At 41.3% G+C, this 24,122-nt stretch overlaps 1 protein-coding gene across 5 annotated transcripts in view; it reads left to right on the plus strand.

The window, feature by feature from the left end:
- Window positions 1-24,122, plus strand: part of SOBP (sine oculis binding protein homolog) — a 161,181-nt gene that overhangs the window by 42,039 nt on the left and 95,020 nt on the right. For all 5 annotated transcript variants that reach the window (XR_002125803.1, XR_002125804.1, XR_002125805.1 and 2 more), the window contains exon 4: window positions 1,267-1,418. Coding sequence is in view for 2 of the 5 variants with exons in the window: in XM_019658996.1 (XP_019514541.1) it covers window positions 1,267-1,418 (152 nt within the window). In the remaining 3 variants the exon portion in view is untranslated. The remainder of the gene's footprint in view (window positions 1-1,266; window positions 1,419-24,122) is intronic.

Below are 24,122 nucleotides of genomic sequence, written 5' to 3' on the forward strand. Positions count from 1 at the left end.
CACACACACTCACACACTCACACTCACACACACACTCACACACTCACACACACACACTCACACTCACACACTCACACACTCACACACACACTCACACACTCACACATGTCAGTTGGGAGGAAAGACGCTAGTAAGCAGTGTGGAAATATTCCTTAAACGTCTACTTAAAGTCTCCTTCTAGTCTCCTGTCAGTGTTTCCCAGACTTCAGTTATTTGAATATTACCATCACATTTTTGTCATAATTTCTTAACACGTGCACTATGATTTACTATTACATTTTATTAACTGACTCACTTTAAAAGCCTTTGTTTTAAGTAGTAATATTTATGATACCATGGTCCTGTTCTACTACTTAAAGATGTTTAATTCTCTTACAAAGGAAAAGAAACATAGTATTTTAAATATTGAAGATATTTGATACCACTTCTCATTCTGGGCATCCCCATGACATGGGTCACAGGTCCTTATAGGAGCTACGAGGACCACCAGCCTGGCTAAGAATGATCTGGGCAGCCGGGTGACCTCAGGTCTCATGGCTGACATCCCATTACTGTTCCTTTGTCTAGGGACCATGAACCACATCACATGGAGAAGAATTTCAATCAGGCCTGCACCTGCCTGGGAGCACCTGTGTGGGAAGGCCGCATCACAGGAGACCACTGAGTGTGCCAGGCTAGTGCCGTTCTATTGGCAGAACCTGGCCGCTCACATCTTTCCTTTTTTGGACTAACCATATCGTATCACTTGAGAATCATTGTATTGTAAGAGTAAACAACACCCCATATCATGTAACAGTCATAGGGAACATGCCAAAACTGAGGGGTTCCTGACTGTCGGGGTTCACATTAGGGCATCACATATGTGGTTGTGGGTGTCCCACCCAATTCCGACCCTGTAGGCTTTCAGCAGCACCTTTAAAGAAATGGATCCTTTGACAAGAGCCTGGTATGACCCCACAGAGTAATCATTTTCATCAGGCTAAGAAGTTCTAGGAATTCTTATGGCTTTGCAATCATGCCCTGGTTTTTAAGTAAATGATGACTTTCAGACACTGAAGAGCCCCCCCCCCATCCCCAAAAGAAAGAAGTAAAAGAGAGAAGCACTGAGTCTTCCCACCAAGAGCTGGCTATGCAACTAAGCCAGACACCAGTGAGGTGTGGAAATTAAATCCAGACCTCAAGTAGCCCTTTCAGGTTCAGGGGGTGTCTAAGTTTGAAGGGATGTTTGCTTCTGATATGAACATTTTTCTTATACTTTTATTATAGAAGATGATGTGTCAAATGTACAAATAATGTGTGCCTGGTGCCAGAAAGTGGGAATCAAGCGCTATTCCCTGAGTATGGGAAGTGAGGTGAAAAGCTTCTGCAGCGAGAAGTGCTTTGCAGCCTGCCGACGAGCCTACTTCAAGAGAAATAAGGTAAGAGCACGTAGAGAGAGGCGGGCCCTGCAGGCCTCACCAGACCACGTGCGCACGTGCCCCTTAGCCTCTAGCTGAAAAAATGCGCACCTTTTACTTTTATTCTTTCTGTTTTGCCTGTTCTCTTTCTCTGTCATACTTAACCTTTTTAAATAAGCAATCCCCTTGCAATGTATAACCTGTTCTTCAGTTTCTCCTGTCGTGGTGTTTGGATTCTGAGAGGGTGAGTGACTCTGATGAGGACATGGTGATCGCAGCTGGTATCCTGAGTGACAGTGACTCTCCCGCAGTCAAGTGCATAGGCTAGAGGCTTGAGAGTTGTAGAGATTTCTGATTAAGGCCGAGAAACTAGCCTCAGACCCATGGCCAGAAAGCTTTAGTCTGCTCAGGTTAATAATACGTGTTCCCAATGGGAATATTGCTCTGGCTCTTCCCAAAATCCAGTCCACAAATTCTAATCAAGAAACACATCAAGTCTCTCTGGACACCTTATATTAAAGATGATTGATTTTTGAGAAAAAGGTGAAAGAATGACTACATGAAGCAGCATTGCTCGCATAGCCAAGCGTTTATGAGAAGCATGGTGGGTGAACACAGGAACAGCCATAGTTATAGTTTTGTTTTGTTTTAAGACATCTCAGATCTGAAAATGTCCTTTTAGAATAGGATTAGCCACCATTGATGGGAAAGGGAATGTATGATGTTTTTACAATCACACACACACATACACATACAGCTAATTTCTTAATTTGTAAAGAACCTTTATAGTATTTTGCTACCAGTTACTGAAGTCAATTACTAGTTCTTGTTTATTTTCCATTGGTCTGTAAAGCTTTCTTAATTCATAAAACTGTCCACACTTTGCTGAGCGATTTCATTGCCATAATGCAAGATCAAAACCTGTCCTTTCTTGAAGCAAACGATTATTATTATTTTTAAGTCTGATATTTGCAATCCTGATAAATGCTAATCTTGGACTCATTGCATTATAAGAAGCACTGTTGCAGCAAATTATCTCCTGCAAATTTGGGTCACATCATTCTGCCAAAAAACATAATGCCGAAAGAATTAGGCTGCAGGATTCAGTGGGGTGGAATTTTAGTAGCAGTCTCTAAGAATTAGGCCCATCATTTTCACTGGAACAGGGAGTGAAGTAAGGAAACTGTTTGGAATTCTTTTGGGACAGTCACCAATCCAGTTCACTTGCCTTGGGGAGGGGCCAGTGAGGCATCAGAGGAGGGTGGTTAGAGCAATGCATGGGAACCACGTTTTGTTTTAATATAGGGGGATTAAAATGATCTCTGAGACCCTGGGGCTCCCCTTTTGAACGATGAACACTGAGGTAACAATTACAGGAGTGGACCCAGTGGTTTTGTCTTCAAAGCCCTACTTACCACAACAAAATACTTTGCATTCCATCCTGGAAGATGGATAGAGAACCGGAGTTTTTGTCTTTCTATGATTCTGAAGCGTGATGGGTCTGAATCTTGATGGACTGCCTATAGTGAAAAAAAAATCAGGCAAGATGAATTTGTCACATCCTGGTGAGACATGTTATACTTTGCAATGTGGTTTTACTTTAGTAAGCTTTTGAAGAAAGGCACCTAATTCAGTTGGAAGAACAGCCCAGAATAATATACAGAGGGTGCCAAAAAAATGTATACATATTTTAAGAAAGGAAAACTGTATTAAAATTGTAGTATTGAATATATACCGATAACAAGAGATGAATACAAGTCACGTGTGACTTCTGCAATTACAAGAGGTGCTCAAAGTGGTTACCATCAGCGTCCAGACATTTATGATTACGATGAACTGCTGCTTGAGCAATGTTGACCAAAGTGTCCACTTGTATACATTTTTTTGGCACCCCGATACACATATGCGCATATATACACATATATATATATATATATATATATATATATATATGATTTGTATCTGTATCTCTCTATAAAATACCATATATAATAATACCATATTTTACATCATTATAATAATAATATATAATATCACATCATTATAAATTTTAAGGTCAAACTGAATTTAAACCTTCATAGCATACAGTTTTCAAAACTGGGTAACTGGGAGCCAAGATAAGAATTAGCATCTGGAATACTTCGAGTGGGTAAAATCGGCAGGGGGAGGGAGGACATTACCTTTCACTTCCTGCAAGGAGTTACTGGGGTAGGCCTTTGAACATCCTGCCAAACCTGGGAGTCACAGTGGCTTGAAGTTTGACGGCTGATCCCAGCAGCCCATTAGTGTACATACAGTACCTGTCTTCTCGGCAATCTTCGTGCTTATTTATGTATTCCAAAGTTCTGCCACACTATCGTTCTCGTTTTTCAAATAGAGAAATAAGCTGCTCACATTGCTTGCTGGATTCTTTAAAAAAAAAAATTTAGGAGTGTTATCTCTGTAACAATATCCTATTGTATTACAATAAACATGTACAGCTGCTGCATTTCTGTTAACTGATAGGATTTTGTGGTCATTTCATTTAGGGCTTGGGTTTCCTAATGGATTCTATTCGATAGCAGTCTCCATCCTGCCATTTCTAAGAACTGCTGTAATCAGCCTCAGGGTGTTCCCCACTGAAGACAATGGCAGATAGCTCCATCTCTTCTTGTATCGTTTAACAAAGTCTTTAGTCCTCATTATTAAAATTGTGGACTTTCTGAATCTTAGGAAAAGGGCCAAATTCTTCCTATTCCTACATAAAAGATTTTTCTGGCTACATTCTACACTTTTAAATACTGAGAAGTACATGGAAAACAGAGCAAATAATGTGTGTACAGAACAGAATTTTGCCTTAGGTATAATGTAGATTAAAAAAAACACACCGTGTAAGATTAACTGTGCTGTAAATTATGCTTTATAATGACAGCTTCACTGCTTCTTGGTGGATAGCATGCTGGGATCTAAAAATGGTCTCTAAGTTGAACCCAAATTGCATGCATAACTTCACAAAGAAAAATCCTAGTAAAAAAGGTAGCTAATTAGAAGCAGTATTCAGCTGACCTCTGTTCTGTGTCTGAGCAACACCTGCATTTGTGAATGGTAATTGGACAGCTGTGCCTGTGGTTCCCCTGCTATCCTCTTCACAAATGCTTGGGTATAAAAGCAGGAACTGATGTCCTGCTAAAAACAAGAATAAAAATAGCCCAACTCTCAAAATGAAGGCCTGCTAAAAATTGGCTCTTTAAATTTTATTTGCGTCTCGAACCTTCTTTTTCTTTGGGTTCACTTGCTGGAGTAGAATAAGAATGTCACATCCGTCTCTCACAAACCCTGGCACCGTGAAGTAAGGTGGGATGGATTGAAGCCAAGTTAACCCTCTGTGGCATGTAAGTTATATTTTTAAACCAAATTTAAAATTTTATTGGAAGCATTGTTTGGATTGCTACGAGTATGTAGGTGTTCTTCAAAAAATGCTTCTGCTAGGAGAGGACTAGGAGTCACAGCTGTATTCATTTCAGGAACCTAACCACTGCCTTACACATTGCAGGATGTTGGCTCTAAGAAGTGTATAGTGTTAATTCATAATTATATTTCGTGGAATTCTTATCCCCACCAGGCTCAATGGCTGGCTCAAAAGTTTTTGGAACAGTGGGTAAGAAAAATACTTTTGTAGTCGATGAGCATTGGCTGAACAATGGGATGTCAATCTCATTATTACTAGACGCACTAGAGACTTGTCAGGGAGCTAATAGCTTCCTCTTTTCCCAGCCCCTTTTGGAGGCCACAAGTAGAGAAGAACTTGAGGACATTTTTAGCCTAGTGATTTGCCTAGGAGCTGGAACGTTTCAGAGACTGCTTAGTGGCTTTGAAAGAGATGCTGAAGTGTTTGATCCAACAAATGCCAGTTTTACTTTGCAAATAACAGACACTTAAAAATATTTTTTTTCCTCAGGGAGCAATAACGCCTTGTAATCGTTATCCCTTCAAAAGCAAGAGTTGCAAACACGACCACAAATAGATGGTCATTTCCAAATCGCCTGTGTTTGATCTGTTCACTTCTGCACGGGAAATATCCTGTTGTCTAAACTAATGTCTGAAAATCAAGCAGGAAATCAAAACTTGATACAAATGGCCAGTACAGGCAGTGTAAAGATGGTTGTTTTCTTTCCTTGTTCGGATCTCAGATTCTTAGTGTTCTTTATGGATGCTTTAGTAATAGACACAAATTCCTAAGAGCACCAAAATTTGGCTTCTTTGTTCTAGTTTTCCATAATTTGAGATGAGAATAGATGGGAATACTTCCTTAACACCATAATGGTGCTGTTCCCCGACAGACCATAGTGGGAAGAAACCTATGCAGGTAAGAGATAAGGATAAGGGTGAATTAGAAATAAACAGGTTATATAGAAAAACAACCTTTGCAGATGATGTCATTAAGATCTAACGGTCATGATAACAATAGCAAATATTCAATAAGGGGAGTAGTGTATAAAAAGCATTTTTTTTTTTACTTTTAAACTGTATCCCTGGATATATAGTGATCTCTTCTTAGAAGAGATCTCTTTTGGAAGAACCCATCGCTCAGCAGCACATATCATCATATTATTTGGAGTTACATTTTATTTAGACTACTGGTCTTTTTTTATTAAACTTGAATACATCCTGGGGAAGATTCTCAGTTTCAGACTTAATTATAGAACCTAGTAGTGCAGAAGAAATGTCTAACAATTGCCCTGTTAATCTAGTGATTAACCTGTCTATTTTTTTCCCCTTTAAACACCTGCAAGATTTAATTTGCAAAATGGCTATCATTCATGAAGGTTTGGGGAAGGACATGAAGAAATTACTTGTAATTAACGTCCCCTGACTGCCTGTAGCTCAGGCCACAGACTTGCTTCTGCCAGTTGCTTGCAAATATTTTTCATCGACGAATAAATGTGTCCAGGGAGTACCAGAGTTCTTCCCGTGGATTCGCCTTATTTCTGTCGGGTGCCAGACAGCCTGTTTGGTCTGTCTTCCTGCAGGATGATTGCTTCGGCTCTGCAGTGTCTCTTGGAACTGTGCTGCAAGTCTCCCATTGCCTGCGTGTAGAGGGGCTTCTGCCTCCCAAGGCTTTTACCGGCAGGCCCATGGCTGAGTTTCTTCTTGGACACAACAAGCAGGGAGGGTCTGGGGAAAGAACAGCAAACCCAACGGTTTTCTTATGCTCTGGTATTTTGTAATATGGAATGGAATATGGATGAGCTGCTGCAAATGAGAACTTATGAAAAATGCAATAGCAGAGGAAGGGGGAAGGTGTTAGTCCTTTGAAACACATTTAGGATGGGGTTAGAGCAGGAGAATTCTGGCCATTGAGGTAAGATGTAGGTCAGGTTTAAGTGATGATGCCCCCGTTCTTGAAGAAAGCCAGAAAGTGCTTCCAGGGCAGAGCTTCTGCAGGCCAGGTGAGACACCACGCCCTAGGAAGTCACCAGAAGCTTGGGGGAGAGGCCTATGATCTTCATGCTGACCAGAACACTTGAGTGTCACTTGCAAAATACTGGTCTCAGGGATACCTGGAACACAAACAGGCTGGGGCAAGTGAGATTGCAGTACTGAAAGAAAGGAGTAGCAACCACATCTAGTTTTTAATGGGCTACCTTTTGGGAGGTTGTGGGGGAAACAGAGAAATAATTCTAACGAATTTCCCACAATGGGATGTCATCTTCTAAATAATATTAGACATTTTAGATTACGTATAAAGAGACGATCACACTCCAAATAGCTTCAAGCCCCAATCTTTGTTCGACATTTCCCTCCCCCCCCCCACTGAGCAGAAGGAGGAAAGGGGCATTTTTTATAGATCTTAACCCAGTCCCCCGGACATCAATACACGGCTATGGACATATATGCCTGAATGTTAATTTTCCAACACAGTCAATCTCTGGCCATCCTTCTGGTGATAGCTAATGCTATACACTTAAATCAAGTTTTTCTCGTCTGAACTGCCCGTAATTATCCAATCCATCTCAAAGGCACACTCCCTTTCAACATTAACCACAGTGTCAGATTGCATCAGCTACATTGTGTTCTGGTGACTGCGGCTGCAGAGTGATGAATGTGCGTGCTTTGAGTTCAGAGTCCAGTCCGGCTGCCTGTTTGGGCAGCGGGCAGGTCGGTGGAACAAATGATGAGGATCTAGTTATTTGGGGCATGCATCCCCCTTATCGATCCAGTCACTTGCATTGCCAACTTTCTCACCTTGCTGCTAACAGTGTTCAGGTTTATCTGGAAAATGAGCGTTTAAAAACTATAGAATGGGCCATTTCGATGTGTCTCCCCCATCATAAGCTACATCAAGCACAGAGTTACTCTTTGTGCCTCGGACTTGAAAAGGAAGGTGTCATGAGACATTATTATATTAATAATATAAGATCAGAGGAGGGAGAAGTTCCTAAGAGGGCTTAGTGCACTGTCCAGAGACATCAAGAGAGAACGCGTGTGCATTTTCCTAGGATTGTAGTTATGTCCATTGAGTCAAAAGCTTTGTTCAAAATGGTAACTGTTTAAATAAGTGCATGCATAAGACAGGCCAGGTGGCTTGCCTTGGGATATTTTGAGGGAGTAGTTTGAGTCCAGAATTCCTCTCCTACACTTTTGCAATGTCTGGCCATAAACCCTAGTACATCCAAGAGGGCCATATACAGAAGGTGCAAACTGTAGGGACAGCCATGGTGATTTTTATTTCCCCCTCACCTCAATACCTCTGGATAGCTTGTGTCCACATAAGCAGAAGTGTGAACTGGGCAAGCCATGTGTAATTCTTTGTTCTTTGGGCTCTTTGTTCTTTGTTCATGTTATCACAGATTAGGACAGAATAAAGAAAACCTTGCTGTAGATGGCCACTCCATTTCTGCCCCAGCCATTTAGATTGAGAATGGGAAATTCCTTATGTCACAATCCACTCTTAGGGTGGCCGTGCACACAGCGGAATATAATGTCTACTGACAGGCTACCTTTGGAGGTTACCAGCGTCAGTCTGTTGCAGTCTCTGTAAACATAGGCTATGGGTCAGAGCTACAAGCACTAGAAAGACAGATCAATGGTATAATGAATCTATAAAAGATGCTTGAACCCTGTTGCAATTTACTGAGCACTCTACTTAAATGAAACTCCTGTAGTCTTTAACAAAGAGAATCAATGGCTGGGGAGGGAAGCCAATGACCAGTAATCACAGCCTCCCAGAGTTTGTGTTGTCATCTCACTGCTAACAGAGGGCTAGTCAGAGCCAGCCTCCAAGGCTCACTATGTCTATATTGATATTTTCTCCATGTTTGAGCTGCAGTGGCCCAGAGATGACATAATCATAGTAGTGTGGCTTCTGTGAGGACTATTTTTAAAAGCCATGGAATATTATTTAAATAACGTTTCTTTAAAGCAACAAGATTAGGCTGAAGAATTGTATTTATTCTAACATGTAGTGTCTTTGTAAGGCATCCCCATGATGAAAAGTAAATAAGAGAATAAAATCTATTCATGATTAAGTCCTCAGAATGTCAAATTGCATAGTGTTAGAGAGCCTGATTAATCCTTCCATGATAAAATATTCCTCATTAGTTTGCTGTGGCTAAGAGTTAACCACTCCTATTATACATTCAGACATTAATGTATTTTCTGCTTAATTCATCTTCTAATAGAGGGAAATATAGTTGGTAGATATGAATTTTTTACATCCACATGGGCTTTGGAAGCATTCTACTGATTTATGCGAGAGCTTTGGAGGCATGTAGGACAATTTCTTCATAAATATGTTGAATTGTATTTAAAAGTATTTAACCACTCTTGATTATGGAAAAACTACCGCCTTGACTTGGAAATGATTTTTTCCCCCACAGACTTGGTAGAATTTATGACATAAAGACTTTATATTCGATTTTTGTCACACAAACTTTCTTAGTATTTCACTGTTTTGATTAGCTAATTAGCATTAAGAGAGCTGGATCCTATCCCAATAAGTGTATTTGGGGGGTTCAGTGGGCAATAGGAATTTTGAGGTCTGCTGAGTGTTTATCTGTTTTACAGGCCTTTTGCCAAACATTCCATGATAAAATTGTGATTTCTATATGGATCCAATAGATTATATGTTATCTTGTAATTTGTTTCGATAGAATGATTTCTTATTGTTTAAAATATGGTGAGCAGCTCTATGATTGCACATCCAACTCTTTGTTATAAGAATCTTTGAAGGCCCTGAAACTTTCTGTGATCATCCGAAGGATTGTATGTTTCATAAGTTGGTGCAATTTAAGTTGTTGGTGTCAAAGAATTTAGGGATACAGAGACCCAGAAGTAGGTGAGATAAAGCTGGGGAAATGGTTAAAGACAAGGGGATTTGCCCAACAGGAGACAAGTTCCTCTGTGATGCTTTTTTATTTGTTTTCAGCCAAGATTTAAAAACAAAACAAAACAACAAACCTTATTCATTCATCTATTTATTTATTAAAAATTGAAAAGATATATTGAGCCCCTGTAATGTGCTAGGCAGTATTTTAGGTTTGGTGGATACATTAGTAAACAAAAGCCTTGCCTTAAAGGGACTTATATTGTATTCTCTAAAGGAGATAGATAATATACAAGTTAAACTATGTATATGTGTAACATAACTTCAGGTAGTAATGAATGCTATGAAGAAAAATCAGGGTGAGGGGATGCATAGTGACGGGGTGCTGTTTTATATTTGGTGGTCATAGAGGTTATCTTCGAGGAGGTGATGTGTGGACAGAAACAAAATGAAGTGATGGAGCTAGTCAAGTGAAGAGCTTATAGCAGAGATTTTCAGAGAGGAGTGGGGAGCAAGTGAAAAGCAGAGGTTCTCAGGCAGGAACAGTCATGGCATTTTTGAACAACAGCAAGAAAGTCAGACTGGAGTTGAACGATCAAGGTAGCTAAGGGGCCAGATCATGTAGGCTGGGGATGTAATCGTTTGGATTAGATTCTAAGTGTGTTGGCAACTATTGGGAGGTATTGAGCAGGGTGTGTGACATGATCAGATTTTTGTTGTTGATTGGATCTCTGTTAAGGAAATAATATATGTATTTAAGATCCTGGATGCAAAGAGGATTTGGAGAGTAAGAAATGCAACAGCATTCCCATAAAAATTGAGTGTCTCTGGCAATAGAAAACTAAAAATATCATATTCACTGAATTATTCACTAGTAGTTATGAAACATTTCCCAGTTGCAAAAGTGTGCTGAACCAATTTAAGGTTTGGATTCTTTTGTGTGTGTTTTTTTTGTTTTTTGTTTTTGTTTTTTTAGTATGGGAGGAAATGAACCAAGGATGGATGTTGTTGATTAAATGTTCTGACATAATGACTTTCTTTCTATAGAGTAGATGGTGCTTGCCCCCAGCCTAGTGGGGAGGTTATGGTAAGCTTGACATAGAACCCGTCTTGGGCTGGGAGACCTATAGCATCCACAGGTCTTCTCAAGCTCTGCCCCTAGAAGCAAGCAGTGTGATGAAAAATAAATGGTAGCTTTGAAGATACCATCTTTGGATAAAGGAATTATTCTGAAGTTTATTTTATTCTAAGAGTAGACTTGATTTGGTGATGACTTATAAGATGTATCAGAAATTTTTTTTCAGTAATTTATTTATTTTTATTGTGAAGTAAACATTTTTAAAAAATTGTTTCAGCTGTACAACACAGTGCAATAGTTATACTTTTTACCCCTCAGGAGTGGAGTCAAGGGAATTGTAATAGATATGCATGAAGGGGGGCGGGCGGGAGTGGGGTGGCAGATAGGGGGCGGGGAGTTGTCACTTTGAGGGGTAAAATATATCAGGAATTTTTATGCAAGTAACAGAAGACCCAAATCAAACTAGTTTAAGCAATAAAAGGCATCTTTTATCTGATAGAACTGTAAAGTCCTAAGTCAGGGTATATGCTTCAGGGAGGTTGATCCTACAGTGCAGGGGTCTTACCATGGTCTTACCATGCTTTTCATCTCTATATTCTTCTGTGTAGAGTGTTGGCTATATTCCAAAGCAAGCTCCTAGAGATCATGGGATGACTACTAGCAGTACTCGTTCACATCCAATAGAAGACAGAGTGCCTAGCATTCCAAGCAAGAAATCTTGAAACTCACACTCATTATGCTTAGGTCACGTGCTCAAGCCTGAACCGGGACCTATGACCAGGGTAATGGATGTTCTGATTCACTAAAGCCAATCAGGGTTTTCCTCTGACACTGGAGTTGGGCTTGCATTCCCCTAAAGCCCATGGGAGGCTGCATGGGAAAGGATAGTAACTAGAACGTAAAATCTGGACACTGTTAAAAGAGGGAAGGGGTCAGAGTGATAGCTGATGGTAGGTGCCAGCAAATGTCCACTAGAGAGAAGGAGAAGTGATCTCCTGAGGTTATCTCACGAATTTTTCACACAGTGAACATGTCATGCCCATCTAGTCATATGGAAGAAGGAATCTGAAATCCAAGTGTGGATTGAAAGATAAAGAATGTGGCTAACATTCATCATAGGGTGCCTAGATGAACCACTGCTTCCATCCACGACCAGCTGCTTTGAGAACCTGATTGTTAGAATGTTGGCTTTAGTACCATGACCAAAGTGCTGACTTCTTCTGTTCTTTCTGGACTCTATGGAACATGAGATTACTCAGCACTAAGACAAAGGAATTGTGGTTAGCAGTTAAATATGCTCATTTATGAAGAGGAATAATGGTGTAGATAGAACAGCAGATAGCCCAGTATATAGTTTCGTCAGTGTAAGTGGCCTAGGAGATATTGGCCAAGGACCATATTGGATGTGGGGAGGCAGATGCCTGGGATGGGATGGGTGATGGGATGAGGCTGCTGTTACCCATCAAGAGTTAGCTGCCTGACCACACATTTAAGCTACTTTCTCTACGGCTGAAAACTGTGTCTGCTAAACAGAAGGGAAAGGGGAGTGTTCAAACGAATTGTGATTTAGTCTGAGCTGAATGCAAGTTCAGGTGTCCAAAGGAGCAGAGACCTTGAAGGCTTCAACTTTCACAGTTATTAATTAATTGATTGATTGATCTACAAATATCTGTTGAACAGCTACTATATACCAGGCTCTGTGCTACTCATATTGGAGTTACACTGGACAACAAACACCTGGTTCCTGCCTTCATGAAGCTTACAGTCCATTGGGAGATGGTCATTTATTTAAATAATAACACAAATGTGAAATTGCCACTGTGACAAGTGCTATGATGGCGTGGGCACAGTGCTGTGAGAGCCACTGACAGGGAGATTTGACTAGTCGGGAGATCTGAAAGCTTCCCTGAGGAAGTAGTGCTTGAGCGGAAAACCAAAAGGTGAAAGAGGCGTTAAGTCGGGGAGGAGGAGAATAAGAGCTATTGGGCTGAGAACATAGCAGCATTATATCTAATCCTGCTTTACCATTTCTTTGCTTGCTAGTTTTAAGTTTTCTGTGAAGGAATGGAACATTACCTACAAACAAGAAAACAAACAAATATTCCCTGGAAAATAATCCCATGTATTCATTTGTTTGTGTATTCATTCATTCATTCTTCATTCATTCTACCAACCCCTTGGGGATTTGTTGTTTGCCTGGCTGGCTTCTGTCTTCCCGGGCTTTTCACTCAGCTTCATGGACTAGAGTTAGGAAATTATTACTAATTCATTTCAGGGAGTATATTGACAGCTTGTAACTCCTGAAGATAGAAGCATTTTATAAATAAATAATAACAATAAAAATAATGATAACTATAAGAGCCTGCGTGTTCTTAAAGTAACAGGGCCAACAGAAAAAAGATTGCATGAAAATGCACTGATTTGAAAGAGGAGAATAATGTAATTTCTCTTTGACAAATGTGGTTGGATAATTGAAAATAAATGGAGTAAGTTACTTTGGATTGAAAGAACCATAGAGGGTGGGCCCCCCCCCTCACCTCCCACCCCTCACCTCCCATGGGATGTGGGAAGAGATGTAGTTTTGTTATAGAAGGAAAGAAGTGTAGAGTTATGTTAACATTCACGCCAGGGCAGACAGAAAGCTTGGGTGATGATAAATTCCAGGATAGCGGAATGCTTATTGACACTCAGGTCTCCAGACTGGACAACTGTGATAAAATGGCAACAGAACAGCATGTCTGCTGGCACAATAACAGAGGGCGATTCTCACGGCACGTGGCGTGGTGGGAAGGAAAGACTTCTCCTCCCTTGCTTTGTATTCTGTGTCTCAGCCTGGTATCTCATTTAGTGCCTGGGATCATGATGACAGCTCCGTAGAAGTGTAGCGATAAATAAATAGACAGGTAAGTGATTCAGATTTGATCTTCCTGAGCCTTAACTGGGTGATGTGGACATGGATATTCTAAACGAAAGGCGTCGGCATCGCTGTTCATGATGCCAAAGAGAGGAGAGGACCCCATCAAGACTACCCATCCCTGCACCTGCCTCAGATGACTGACCGGGGACCGCAGTACAGTTCAGCTGGAGCCAGCAGCCCCCTCTCCAGTTCCAGTAACTTCTGAAAACCACATATAGTGACAGTTGTTTCCAAAAGAGGCTGATTTTAAAACTGTGATGAAAATGGCTAACAGCAGGCTGAAGGTTAAAGTAAAAAAACTTTAAAACCATAAAATCTGCCTGGAGGCTATTTAAGCAAACTGTTTTAGAGGCACAGATGGTTCATATACCTCTGAGCCAAAAACAAAAAAAAAGTAAAAAGGGGACAGTAAAGCTGGCATGATTAAGCAGACAAATATGAAAGTTTTATTAGTACGAAGAAGGCATTCTTTAGACAAGTAAAAAATCTGCCTCCGGAAACTCAGAAAACCTGTTAACAACCAATGGGAAATGGAGAGGGCAGACAGATGACATTTGGAAAAGCAGCCACAGATAGTGGAAACATACACTGTGCTTATTTATGTGCATTGGACGCCAGAAGGTGTGGCGATCAGAGAGCAGTGTAAGAGAAGGATGCAGTAGATGGAAAGTGGGGCGTGGCTTCCCTGTCCTATGTTTTTGATGTCAAGCAGTTTTTGTAGGGATTTGATGCAATTAAAATGGTGACTTGAACCTCCAAGGAAAATCGGCTGGAGCACATTTGAGGAGCTTAAGTGCCATAAATCAGAAGATCCAAAGCATATGAAGGAAATAAAGTAGGATGTTGCTGGTAGTGTCATTAAAAAGCGTAAGCGTACCTGAGAACTGGGAAAGCACTGGGGTGGGAGGGCCTGCAGCCTTTTCCAGGAGTCCCCCTGAGGGCGTATGGATGCAGTCCTCCAAGTGTACTCCTGTGCTCGTGCCGGGCACACGTGTGTGCGTCCAGAGGAAGTCGCTGGGTTTTAGATTGGTGAGCTGCCATTGTCATAATTGTGAGAAAAGTCAGACTCGGCAGAATTCACAGAACAGCACACAGTTTGCTGGGTCGCCATTTGAGAAGCCTCCTCTGAGGAAAGAAAACAGGACTTGTGTCTTCAGTTAGCATTGAATATAAACCTAAATAAAAATGACCAAATATAGTCTTGCAAAAAGTAATGTAGATTGTTTGGATTTTCAGAAATCCAAGTTATTCAATTAAGAGTTTGGCTGACTCCCTCCGAAGGGACCCTTGAGGAAAATAAATAACCCAAGGCAAGGAATAAAGCCTTGCCTGGGATTAAGAACCTGGGTAAGGAATGGATGTGATTCCTCAGAGTACAGGTAAATTAACAGCATCCCATCCCCGGGATTTATGTTAGGAGTAGTGTCACTTAATATACTGATTGCTTTTTTGGAAGCAGATGACAGGAAGGAAGGGAAGTTTGCTACTTTCTCTGAATTGCTTTCATTTCAAAACCACAGAGGATTACCTCCGCTTCCCTCCCCCCACCACCACCAAAACAAACTGTGCTTTACAAATATATAAATATAATGAGGTAACCTGACATCAGATGCAGTTCCACTCACTGAGCTGTCAGCTAGTTTCAGTCCTCATACTTCCTGCAACCAGCCTCCTCGCAGCCTCTGCAGAGAGGGGAACTTGGTCTATTGTGAAGGGGGCTCAGTTGTGATCCTTGCCTAGAATAAAAAAACTAGCTTTTAAATGTTTGCATGAACGACAACTTTTTAAAGTAGACAAAAGTAAGTCAAACAATAGGCTGATCATCAAGCTTCCTGCCATTTTCATGGGAAATGTGTAGTCCATCCTTCTTTAACCTAACCTGAGTTTTATAAAAGGCTAATGCTGAACTTTAAAAGAACTAACATAGAGGATTAAATATATTTTCATTAGACTCCCGGCTACACAAAAATGGGATTCAAGAGCCTGCACAGGTACACTGTTGAGGACAATAGAGCCAATAAGAAAACTAAAGAATTGGGAAAGATAAATGTAATGAAAGTGTACCCTGCCTCTTAACATTCAGGGATAACCTGGATAACCTTTGCAGTTGGTCACCGACTGGGCCCTACTCTAGGGCGGATGGTTGAATACATAGTGAGTATATACCGTGTTTCTCCGAAAATAAGACCTAACGGGAAAATAAGCCCTAGCATGATTTTCAGGGTGCTCATAATATAAGTCCTACCCCAAAATAAGCCCCAGTTAAGATCGTCAGCCAGACATGACTGTATTTGAATAAATGTGGATTTTTGTACATGAATAAATGAATAAAATGCGTCTTTTGGAGCAAAAATTAATATAAGACGCAGTTTTATTTTCGGGAAAACATGGTATTAATCCACCGAGGCAGCACTGGAAACACAAGCAGGCTGTTAATGATTATGTAGCAGTTGTGAGCTGCTCCTGCTCTTGCTGTAAGTAAGGTATTCGGATGACATCCTTTAGAGTTCAAGTTGAAGAGTTTCTGGGTTGGGAAAACATGTCCCCCTTTGTATGGTGGGCACAGCTGATGAAGCGTGCTTCAGGAAGGGGTGATTTAGACTGCTTCAGGTGCATGGAAGAGAGAGAAGGTGGACTCACCTCCCAGGCCCATGATATACTTTGACGACTTCTTCCTTCTGGTCCATTGAGAGCACATCAAGTGTTAGGAATTTGTGAATCGAATGTAAAGACAGCAGACATGACTGCTGTAAATCTAATGGAACTTCAAAGCCGATGTTCAAGTCAATATAGATTAAAAAAAAAAAAGAATAAACAATCTTATGGCCTGTTGCCACCAGAGAAAGCTTTGTACCAATGATGTCTTTTTCATTTTTCTTAATCTTGAATTGTTGAATAAGTAGAAAATAATGTTGGCCTCCCAAATTCCAGAGCATTAAACTTGACTTAAAGAGTGAATTGAAAACAGATAAGACCCAGAGCATCAATTATGGAGAGGCATCCTCCCAAGCCCACTACCAGGGATGAGCTCATAGAAATTATTTGTATTTATTGAGGCTTAAATCAAGACAACCAGAATTAAAAACAAATTCAGGAAGAGCTGGATGAAAAGTTCACATGCCTTATGGGCATCGTTTCGTAGTAAATGTGATGAGAGAAGAAAATTAAAGTGCACAAAAGTAAACAGAGGTAGCGCTTAAGCTAACATTTCCATTCCCCAACAAGCAGCTCTCCCTCCTCAGTCAAACCGTTTTTGCTCACTTCCTTTTCATTTCTAATGCATCCATTTAGCACTTAATAAATATAAGTTAAATTTAATTCCTCGTGACCATGTAATTCAGCCCTGGCCAAGGAGATGTGTGACATCCCCAGAGCCTACATACTTGACTGAATACTTAGTCGGGTTTGGCAATGGTGATGTGGCCCTCATTTCTTTCTCCCTATGTGTGTAGGGGGCTGGGCTGATGTATGAATAAAGCCTGTATCAAAGTGATTACTACAGTTTGTCCCTATCACCTGTACTCTCCAGAGACATCCAGGGGCCCAGCAAGTAGTACCCACCGCCATGTTGTGCCACACCAGTGGTGCCCGGTAGGAGGTGTGGAGAGATGGGCTTCACTCACCCCTGGGCAGCCCAGTACCCAGGGGCCCCTCCTCTCACACCTGGAAGGCCAAGCTGGCTCCTAGTGGAGACGGGAAAGATGGTTACTTCCATCTTGGTTTTGGGTCCTGAGGCTGAAATAACCCTGTCTGTCAGCCCCTTTTCAGGGGCTGCTGCTAGTGGGACCAGGAACGATAGGACTCACCGCTCTGGACTTGGGCCAAGATACTGGAATAGGTTGGGGAAGGGAACATTTGGAGAGAAGCACAGGAATGCATATTTGCATACAGATCGGTGTCTGTGCAACCAGTGAATGAACCAGCAACTCAGTTAAATCCACAGAGGCTAGGACCTATCTCGGGGCTGGGTGCCATGGAACACAGAAACCTGAGACGTGGTTTATACTCTGAAGAATGTCTGCCTGAGTGTGTGAGTGTTCCTGTGCTTGTGGGGAAATTGACCTCATGCCGCACATTTATTCCCTTACTCATTTATTTAGCGTCCACAGCATGTTGGGCATTGTTCTGTGGCTGAGAATATAAAGATACATAAGGAGAGCTCTCTACCTTGAAGATTCTCACAGCTGAATAAGGGAGACTGACAAGTAAACAAACAATGCAGTATGCGCGAGGTGTGCTGGAACCAATGTGGATAAGAACAACTGGGGACCACAGAGTGACTGCCCCAGCTCAGGGGCCAGGGTCTATGCATGACAGCACATGCTAGGCTGGAGACTGAAATGTAAATTCAGGAATTGGAATGGACAGGAAAAAAATCTAAAGACAGGAACTAGCAGGGGAAAAAAAGGATCTGAGTCAGGAATGAGAGTTCCACAGGTCACACATTAAAACAACACATGTAGAACCCTTGTTGTAATTCCCACATTATGTTTTAACATTTAAAAATATTACAAACTTTACAGGAATAGTTAAAACCATATTACATGACTTGAAATTTGATTTTTGACATCATTTTGCCTTCGGGCTTTATCATGAAGAAGCCTAGAGGAGATGAAGGAGGCAGAGAAGTAGAGGATATACAGACAGGGCTCGTGACAGACATGGGAAGAGCTGAATGCTTATCTGCACATGTCCCAGACTGTGCAAACCGAAAGTTCTATTAAAACGCTAACATCTTTCTTTGACGGATAAGAAAACTGTGGACCTGAGAAGAGAAGAGAATGGCAGGGGTCACACAGTAGTGAGGGGAGATACCATAGATGACATGGCGAGGATGTGGTCTCTGATGTCAGCAACAAGAGGGGAATTATAATGGCAGTTACCTGAAGAGCAATAGAAACGGCTCTTCTTTATGATCAGAATACCAATATTTAGTAAGTGTACATATAAACTTTATAAAAGGGCATACATAGTATGCCATTTTTCAAACTTTTATGAGCCTGTAGTAAGAAATACATTTTGCTTTATAATTTAGTACACACACACACACATACACACACAAACTTCTACCCTTTTCATAGTATCTAAGTCACTTCAATGCAGGCATTTGCTTGATTTTACCAGAAAGTGTCAACAAAAGATTTTCATACAATTATGTCGCAACTGCAACCTGGCTGATAACAATTGTAAAGTGCATCATGATTTCAGAAGTATTAAAATGTGAAAAATGTGTAGGCTTTAGAATACACAAAACAGGGCACGTCTATTGAAAACCAAATCGAGCTTTCAGGGAGCAATACATTTCTATGTGATGCACTCTGACATTTTCTGCTTTGTTCTATTTTATTCTGTTTCATTAAAAAGTTGCTGGGTGAGACTCATCAGTGGGTTGAGAAACCAGCTGGAAAATACTACAGGAATAGCTCGATCTGTATTAAATGTAATTATTATGGCAGGATACGGGGGCCTTCAAGGTCTCACCATTGGATTCTCCTTGACCTTAACTCTGCAATTTCACCAAGTTAATCTGAGGTATTTCTGTCAGTTATTCTAAACTTTCATTGTGGGCTCTCTTAATGGAGTCATATTTATCCCTTAAAATGGCCAATGGCTGCTCCATTTAGAATTTGTTTTGAAGCATGCATTTGTCTCTATAGAAAACTGGGGGTGATGGTGTATTGACTAGACAGTAAAAGGGAGTGCTCAAATTTTAAAATGTGCTCTGTCCAGCTCTTGTGTCAGGTGAAAGTAAAGTAAAGGAAGGGAAGGTGACTTGGTGGGGGAAGGACAACGGTAAGAAAGCTGGTGTGGGGTGGGGGGGGTGGGGATGGGGGGTGGAGGAAGACCAGACAGTGAACAGGGGCAGAGAAGTAAAGTCAAGGAGGAAAGCAGCCTCCTGAGCAGCTCCCCACAGTAGCTCTGAGCCTTGGGCCAACAGTGATGAGGAGTTAAATGGAGGGGCAGACTCTTGCCATGTTTGGCCTGGGCTTCTTCATGCCACAGTCAATGAGTGGATGCCTAGGCTGTGCTATAATCATGGCTTGGAGCTCCTTTTTCATAGGTTGGCCTGCATCAGGGGAGTTGTTTGGGAGGACAGCTTGGCTACCAAGGAGAAAGAATGCTTGAATCTATTTTAAAATAGGCTGATAAGGAAATAATAGCTAAGCTTTCACCATTTAAATAATTTGATACTCACAGGCAGATAACAGGCAGTGTGGGGGTGGAATGGGCCAAAAACCAGCATAGAAAACTGTCTGGGGCAGGGGTTCTTGACCTCTTGTTTGAATCATAGCTTTCTTGGATAATCCAAAGAAAACTTCAGGGTGGACCCTCTCTCCAGGAAATAGACATACACACAGAATTTTACAGATTATTTCATGGGTTCATGGACTCTCTGAAATTCATTCATAGACCTCTTGAATCCAGGTTTAGAATCCTAACTAAGTGTTATTGGATGTGGGAGAACTCAGGTCCCTATCTGCTCTTCTAAAAACTAGAGTTCTTCTGTTAAACCAGAGATAGAATATGGGAGGTTTTTGACCTATGGAGGCTCAGAGCAGGTGGAGGTGAGCTGTAAACTTATCAGCATGAGGGACAGCATAAGCAGACCAGGGGTTGACTGGTACACTTGGTGTCACCGGGCAGATTTTTAGAATAAGCATCCAATAATAAACTTTACAGGATTAGGAGAGTGGGCAGTTTAACCCCAATGCCAGAGATGATACTCCTTTCACAAGTAGACCTTGAGAATCAAATGACACAATTTTTCAGCAGTTTATGCAGTACTTAGAGCAAACAGATACTTCTCCAAATGGATGTCATTAAAGTCACAAAACTGGTGATGTTATGGACAGATTCTCCCATTTGCATGATAGAGACATAACAGATGTGGGGAGCTCCCAGTCTTAGCAAGATGTTCGATTAAATAATCCTTGCTTGCCTGGAAGTCCCATCCGAGGCACTGGAATATTTAACAGAACTCCGTGCCACCTCTTAAAGGAATTTAAACGGTCAGCCCACCGAATGCTTATCTCTAATATGACATTTTTAGATGAAGCCAATTTAGCCCAATTTACCAAGAGACACTGCTTCATGTCCAGGGTGGGGGCGGAGGGCTAGGGGAAGCACTACATTGGAGCTGCCCCTTTTGTAGACATCTGGGATACACTGGGCACAGATTGACTTCTATGGCTCACTGTGGCATTTCTTAAGGAAAAGCAGTGCTACCCTGCTACTGCCACCCACCTCTGCTCTGGAAAAAAGTGTCATTCATGCCGCCATTCTAGGAGAATGACCTCAGAAAGCAGTTTCTCTTGAGTTTCTAGAATGGTCCAAGCATCGGCCATTTTATTTTCCGGGTGGGAGTGGAGTGGGGAAAATCTATTGTCCCGAGAGTATGCCTGGGCCTGCAGATGGAAGGGCTTGATCAAGAATAGCAGCATCTTTGTGCTAGTTAGTGGGTTTACTTTTTTTTTGAAATCCCCTTCTGAGGGAAATCTGTGATTACATTTTTTTCCCCCTCTGCACAGGTGCTAGAACGCATTGCGCAAATACAAACATATCCCACTTCATGAGGAAATTTGGAAGTCATTTTCCTTCCATCTGTCTGAAGTAGACTGTGCTCTAAAACCAGCCCTCCACCCACTCGCTCTCCCACGCACCTTCTCGGTGACAAGGAGGAGATGGCATTGTAAGAGAATGAAAAAAAAAAAAAAAAGAAGATAAACCCTGCAAGGCATTTAAAAGGATTGCTTATTAGTATCATTTGGACAGCTATGAATAACACATGATAGCTTCTGGGGCTGCATATTATTTACAGAAGAGTAGCCTTAATTTCCCCTCTCTCCCCTTTCCCATGTCAATGTGCCTTTATTACAGATAGCTTTCTCCAGCTAATTCCCAAATCCTTGCCGAACCAGAGTATTCTTTGATCACAGATCATTTTCCTGTGTCCATGGTGAGCTCTCCCCCACGTAGGTAGGTAAGCAATGTTCTTTAAGAAAAGGGGGGCTGCCTCTGATTCCAGAGGACGCTGCAGCTGTAGGCGCTTTGCAGCCAGACAATCAGAGGCCCAGCAGGGCACCTTCCGAGCGCAGCTGCACAGCCCTCCTCGCAAGCTCTCCAAGGCCCTGTGCCCTACGTGCAGATTCCAAGCTACATTTAACACAATTGCCCATCAGCACTTAGGAAGCAGTTACCACAGAAACCCAGCAGAGACCAATTAGTCACATGATTAAATTAATTAAAATAACCCAGGGCATCTGCCATCTTGCCTCTTTCTGCTACAGATAGCGCATGACCCAGACAGCACCGTAATTGGTAAGCAATACTGTTGTGTCTCCTCATCCTGGAATTGTCTTCTTAACCATGGAAGGGGGTTCTCCTGATTTGCTTTGCTTTCCATAAGAAGTCTCTTGGGTTGTTTTGGAAGATATTCCTCCCTTAGAAGCCAGGCAGTATCAAATTTACAAAACATCAGATTTAATAAACAATGGGATTTGTTATGTTGGGGATAAGAGGATTTGGAAACATTTCTAGTTGCTCAGTTGAAGACTTTGGGAGGTTTTTTTAATGAAGGCATTAACAATACATGCCAGAGGGTGCTCTGTAATACGCATGTACACTTGACCTGAGAATTCTGTGGCAAGTCAGAATTACCATACCATCGCTCTGCTTGTTAAAATAGAGGTGTTACAATGGGACACAGGCAGCCAGTGTTCTAAGATGGTCCTGAGTCAGTAGCTTATCATTTGTAAAAGGTAGACATGAACACTCTAACGCTAACACGGTAAATCAGTACTTTGTTCTTGATATGCTGAATGACCTAATAATGGCCTCTCCAAAATCTCCATGTAGTCCAAAGTTTCCTATTAAAGCAGTGCCTTACTTCTACATACATGCACGTGCGCGTGCGCGCGCACACACACACACACACACACACACAAACACACACAAACACATACACACCAGCTCACCTGAAATCTCATAGTGCTTATAGAAGTATGATATCCATCATCTCAGACACTTTCTGGAGACCCTTGTGATCCATCAAACCTGAGAGCAAATGACTGAACACAATTTGGTGATATCAAAGGAGGTAATGGTGTGGTTTCCCAATGTTCTTTCTCTGTGAATTGGCTTGGAAAACAAATGGCATGAGTTATATAGTTCGACTGCATTAAGTTGTGCCTAACAAAGCAAGTGGCACAATCTCATCTATAAACCTTGATTCTGAGCAGAACCATAGTTATACAGGAAGAAGAGGCAGCACGTAGATAATCAAGTGGGACAGAGCTCTCAGCAGCTGGAGGCATGGGGCTAGTTTGAACCTTACTTCTCCCTGGATAAATCAGAGTCTAGTCAGACCTCAGAACAGATGTGTCCATCTGGCAATCCGAAAATCAGGTGACTAGTAAAAGAGAGCCGCATGCTAATTCAAACAGCTGTAGCCTAAAATATTATATAAAGAGCCTCAAGAGAACTTAATTGATGGGATGTCAATAATATCAATAAGAAGAATATACATTTGTATCACATTTTAGAATTTATAAAGCATATATATACCTCCAGGCTTCACTTCTCCTCTCTGATCTTTACCAACTCTTCAATGTACATATGTTTTGTGTGCACTTGGTACACTCGTTTTGTAATCATTTCAGATATCTATTTTGTGAATAAAATAAACATGGCATGAATGCAAAGCAGAGCTACAGCTAAGGTATAGAAAGTATATTTTACATTTTAGAGTTTTTTCCTTTGAAATCAACAGAAAAATGAAAACAAACTTAAAAATTTTTTATTAGTTTCAGGTGTACAAAACAACATAATAGTTAGACATTTACACCCTTCACAAAGTGATAACTCTCCCAATCTACTACCCCTCTGACATCGTATATAGCTGTTACAATTCCATTGACTGTATTCCCTATGCTGTACTCCACATCCTGTGACTATATATACATATATAGATTTATAGTTGACATTCACTATTCTTCTTCTTCAGCTTCAGGTGTATAGTGCAGTGGTCAGGCATCTACACAGTCTATGAAGTGATTCCCCTGATAAGTCCAGTACCCATCTGGTACCTTACATAACCTTTACAACATTATTGATTATATTCCCCATACTGTATTTTATATCCCTGTGACTATAATATGACTACAAATTTGCACTTTCCAATCCCTTCACCTTCTCCCCCACCCCCACCCCCTTCCATCTAGCAACCATCAGTTTGTTCTCTGTATCTCTGAGTCTATTTCTGTTTTGTTTGCTCATTTGTTCTGTTCTTTTTTTTTATTGTTAGTTTCAGGTGTACATAACAATGCAATAGTTACCCTTTTCACCCTCATAAAGTAACAACCCCCCTCCCCCCATCCACTGCCCTCCCACCCCCGATATCATGCTTATCTATTACAATTCCATTGA

Source organism: Hipposideros armiger, unplaced genomic scaffold (genome assembly GCF_001890085.2).
Source record: "Hipposideros armiger isolate ML-2016 unplaced genomic scaffold, ASM189008v1 scaffold_292, whole genome shotgun sequence".
NCBI classification, from domain to species: domain Eukaryota; kingdom Metazoa; phylum Chordata; class Mammalia; order Chiroptera; family Hipposideridae; genus Hipposideros; species Hipposideros armiger.